Source organism: Lathyrus oleraceus, chromosome 6, assembly GCF_024323335.1.
Source record: "Lathyrus oleraceus cultivar Zhongwan6 chromosome 6, CAAS_Psat_ZW6_1.0, whole genome shotgun sequence".
In the NCBI taxonomy this organism is placed as follows: Eukaryota; Viridiplantae; Streptophyta; class Magnoliopsida; order Fabales; family Fabaceae; genus Lathyrus; species Lathyrus oleraceus.
In genome coordinates, this window is record NC_066584.1 from 14045706 (window position 1) to 14050567 (window position 4862).

The following is a 4862-nucleotide window of genomic DNA, read 5'->3' on the forward strand; positions in this document are numbered from 1 at the left end:
TGTGGTATAGCAAAGAAGATTTTTTCTCTTCCTTGGTAAAAAGCAATCTTGGTAAGAACTGACTAAAACCAAATTGTCTAGCCACCATATTTGGCTAGTGTCCAACAATCCCTATTCTAGTTTTCCCCATCGAAATTCTAGTCGACAGAACAATATGTTTAAAGAAATTTACCCAGATGTCAAGAGTCTCAAATTGATTTTCAGGTGAAGAAGATGGAAATCCTCTTCTGAACCAACTTGGTCCATATTTTTTTATCGGCGAATGATACCATACAAGAAACGATTGTGGCACAATTCACATACATAAAGAAATATTTTTTGAATGCTTCCTCAGTCAATAGGTTAGCTAACATCCTATGGAGTTAAGGAAGCAAGTCTAGTACCTTTGAACTGTCTTGCTAAATTAGATGGAACATTAATATTTAGAGAAGGTTCAAAAGTGGCATTAAGCCAGAGTTACAAAAATCATATATGGCCAGAAATTAGGAGATTTTCGTTAGAATGGAAATATGTTTTAGTTCAAGAGAGGCAAGTCCTGGGGATTCATAAAGACAACCCAGGATCAATCTTTTGAGACAAACATTTTGCCCCTCATGAAGCTGGGTTGCTAGAGTTGATTTTTGTAGTCCACATTGGCCTTGGAAATCGAGGCCATGAGGGCTGACACTTGCATGATTGCACACTTGACGGCTAGGTAGAGGTATCCATGATGATGAAGACACATGCATAATGGTTTGAGTAGCGCTGAGAGTTTTACTAAAAAAACACCATCTCTTTGTCATATTGCAAATATGATAGAAAATGACATTTTAAGGGTGACACATGTTAGCCTGAGATTTTTTGCTCAACGTTTCAACATGAATAATGGATATGAGATGTATATAAATGCTAAGTGCACATATTTAAGTCGTGATTTCGACACCAACGAGATTTTTCACAAATTCGATAAATAGACTTTACTAACAAATTACGACTTTTTCACTTCAATACCCCTTTTCTGAAACTTAAATTCCAAAATATCCCAAATTGGAAAAAAAAAACTAGCTATCTGTCCTCTTTTTTAAACAAGCTTGATCATTTATTGAACGAGAGTATGAAGTGAAATTTTGAAAGAGAGTACTGGATCTTTCAATGATCGAGGAGTCAAAGATTATAAATAAAAAAAATATTAATGATTTCCACGTTTGAAAAAACTTAATGTATCGTATGTCAACCAAATTCTTTCATCAAATAAGATAACTTGAAATTTTATTTTTAAAGTGATTGAATTTATGAATTTTGTTTTAAAAATTGGACGAGAGTAACAAAATCACAAATTACAACATTAGTACAAGTGCAACAAAAACAATAAGTGACAAATCAAATAATTGAAAACCAAGTAAACTAAACTTTAAAACACAAAGAATAAACTAGTAGAGACAAGACCTTTTATAACCACTAATAACCATGAGGATTGATAACGATAAAATGATATATAAAAGAAATAAAACATTTCATTTTCTCATTTTCTTCTTTATTTCCTTTTACATATTACAAATTAAAAGAGAAAGAACCTAAAAATAGCCACACATCACGTGACATCACATGCAAATTCTTATCCAAAACAAAAAATATCATAAAGTCTATGAAGCCAAACTCACACATTACTCGACACGTGTCCACTCGGAGCTTTCAGTAGTACATGTCTTCTAGAGCTTAAACAAGTACTCATTAGTCAACATCTCATATTTAACAACCAAACCCACGCGACAAATTAAAAGCTTAAACCCCACGCGCTACTGCGAAAGTGCAATCTCTAATTGATGAGCCAAGTATGATGGAGCACTCAAATGAGGAAGATGCCCCTCCGTGTCAAGCCACTGCACCGTACTCTTCCCGCCGATATGCTCCTTCATGTATGTCGCTACCGATGCCGGCACCGACATGTCCCTCGCCGTTTGCATGATACAACACGGTACATTAACCAACCCTAAAATCCCTCTTAGATCACTGTTGAAAACCGTCCTTGAAACGAATAGTGATATGTCAGGTCTCATGTTAAAAAGTGTTCTAGAAAATTCTCTAACGGCTGTCGGAACATCCGCCCCAACCGCCAGCGGCGCGAAACCGTTCACCCAAGCTTCGTAGTTTGCTTCCATAGCAGAAAACACGTGCTCAATTTCCCCTTGCTCAAATCCACCATGGTAATTTTCTCCATCATTCAAAAATCTAAACAAAAAATCAAATATAAATTCTTAAATTCAAGCCACAAGAACAACTTTCATAACCTATTAAGTTCATAACCAACTAACAAAATTAAGTTACAATTTATAAATTAGTTACAACTAACTAACATATTACAAATTAGTTATAACTAACTAACTGACTGAATGAGTTACGCTAATGTTACCTTGGGGAGGCACCGATAAGGATGAGTTTGGAGAAGAGTTCGGGGCGGCGAATGGAAGCTAACATTCCGGTCATGGCGGAGATGGAGTGACCGACGTAAGCACAGCGAGTGACATGGAGGGAGTCGAGGATGTTAAGGAGGTCGTCAACGTAGGCGTCAAGAGTGGTGTAACGGCGGAAATCGAAATGATCGGGGTTGACGCTACCGGCGCAGACGAGGTCGTAGAGGATGACTTTGTAGCTGCGGGTGAAGTAAGGAAGTACGCGCTGCCATGCTGATTGGTCGGTGCCGAAGCCGTGGGCAAAGACGAGGTATTTGTCGCCGGAGCCTTCGACGCGGACGTTGAATGCGTCGAGGATGGGAGTGCCCATGTTTTAGGACAAAATAGAGTTGGGAATTTGTTATTGGTCAACAGGAAGCCGTGTGGGAGTGGATTGAAGGGATTGATTCATAAGTTGGATATGGGTTGTGTTTTGTTGGCGTTTAGCTTTTGGGAATTTGGGATATGAACCAATGGAAAATAGCGTCTTCTGTTTGTTTTATTCCTTTATTTGAATGGTATTTATAGCAAAATTGTTTCAAGGAGACTTGATTTTACCCCACACATGATATTTGGCTAATTGAATATAATTGTAATTATGGCTGTCACAACGACTTCGACCCGTCTCACATGTTTGATTTTGTTTTCATTGAATTAATTTTTAAATCCACACTCTTTAATATTTTTGTTTATTTTTTTTAAGATTTTAGTAGATGTTGGAATAATATATTTTTTTTTAATTTTTAAGATTAAAAAGATGTAATGTTCGTGGATATACATCTTCCTACCCTCATTTTTTTAAGAATGGTATAAAGTTATAGATTCGACAATCTTACCTCATATTTTTGACACAGGGGAAAAAACGTGAACACTTTGGGTCAAATCTGGCCATAGTAAAAATTCAAAGTTTCATCCGGAGTTGAAGTTATCATTTTTTATCAGAAAATCACCTAACCTTTTAGGGAGGATTCCTTGTCGGGGGAGGTTGGGAGATTGGTCGAGAAGTCCACGGAAAACCTTGATCGAAGCAGAAGACTTAGTGAAACGTGAGGTTATTAGTTGACGTGGCTCATATTTTTATCGAAGAACGTTGGATAAGGTCGTATGATTATTCGAGAACACGTGGGGACCTGTCAAAGACTAAGGTTGCATGAAGTCGAATATGTGACAAGCTTTATTGAGTCGACCGTTGTAGATGGTTTTGTTATGACTAGTATATAAGCAGCATTAGTTTATAGTTTTTGGGGTTCGTATTTTCATACAAACTCGAAGTATCCTAATGTTTAGTGAAAAAAAAAGTGATTTGAAAATGTATGTATTTGCGTTCCACTTCATGAATTAAATTCCTTATTTTTAAGTCTTTTACTGCATTGCAAGTTATTTTCAAGTTTTTTTTTTTATTTTCGACTTTAATGTCAAATTTGTTTCAAACTCATTATTTTTGCACAATCTGCCCAGTGATTTTTTTGAGTTTAATCCCTTAAGTGAAATAAAATTTGTCTTTGTTTATCAAATTTTACAATAAACACACCCTCAACAATGTCCAATATGCTTTACCTGTATTTTTGTGGGTTTTGTAGAGCAGACATGTCAGTTTGCCATCACTAATTACGATTAATTTAGAGTTGGTTCGAACTTGTTGCAAGTTTTTAATTTTGGGTTTTTGGAAGAATTAGAGATATATGGAAGTAAAATATCCTATTGTTGTTGTGTTATTCTTTTATCTTAATGGTATTTATTAAGGGTGTTTAAATCTAAAACGATCCAAATAAAAATCGCTAATTAAGAGGATCACCATCCCCGAATCTTGGATCACATGAAGGTGAAAATAGAAGAAGTATCTTTATGAATCATCAAAGGATGCCACGTGTACCCTTTCATCTTTAGAGAAAAATTCTTATATGTCATCCTCCTTGTAAGTCTAGAGTGCACCTAAGAGAGGGGGTGAATTAGGTAGTTTGATCGATTTTTGGTTTTAATGAAGTGTTACTTTAACTTTCTGGTTTGTTGATGTTTAGAAAGCAGTAAATGCAAAAAATTAAAGAACACCGACAATATATCTTGGTTCCCCTTACAATCCGATAGTACTTCAGTCCTCTTATACAGTAAGAGATTTCAATAAGTGTTAGAACCATGAACAAGTCTATCCTAGCCTCTGTACACAAGTTACTAACTTGGTCAATAAGGAACACTCCCTTATGATTTTACAAAGTATAAAAAGAGAATAATCCTCCCTTTTCACTCTCTTGTTTTCAAAAATTCTGGACAACAAGGTATACACACAAATATGAGTTTTTACATTAAGTTTGAAGTTGAATGATGTATATCAATAACTTGAGTCGATATTCCCTTTCAAGTATACAATTCACAAGTATTCTCCACAAGTGCTCAGAACATAAATAATGAAACTTTTTTATTAATGCAATGAAAGAT

The 4862-nt window shown here is 35.5% G+C and overlaps 1 protein-coding gene across 1 annotated transcript; it reads right to left on the bottom strand.

The window, feature by feature from the left end:
• Positions 1 to 1473: 1473 nt before the first annotated feature.
• On the bottom strand, positions 1474 to 2938 carry LOC127098253 (strigolactone esterase RMS3). Its single transcript, XM_051036788.1, has 2 exons — positions 2390 to 2938; positions 1474 to 2208 (listed from the first exon to the last, which is right to left on the bottom strand). The coding sequence occupies exons 1-2, from the start codon at positions 2758 to 2760 to the stop codon at positions 1776 to 1778; spliced, it is 804 nt and encodes a 267-aa protein (XP_050892745.1). The 5' UTR covers positions 2761 to 2938; the 3' UTR covers positions 1474 to 1775.
• Positions 2939 to 4862: the final 1924 nt, after the last annotated feature.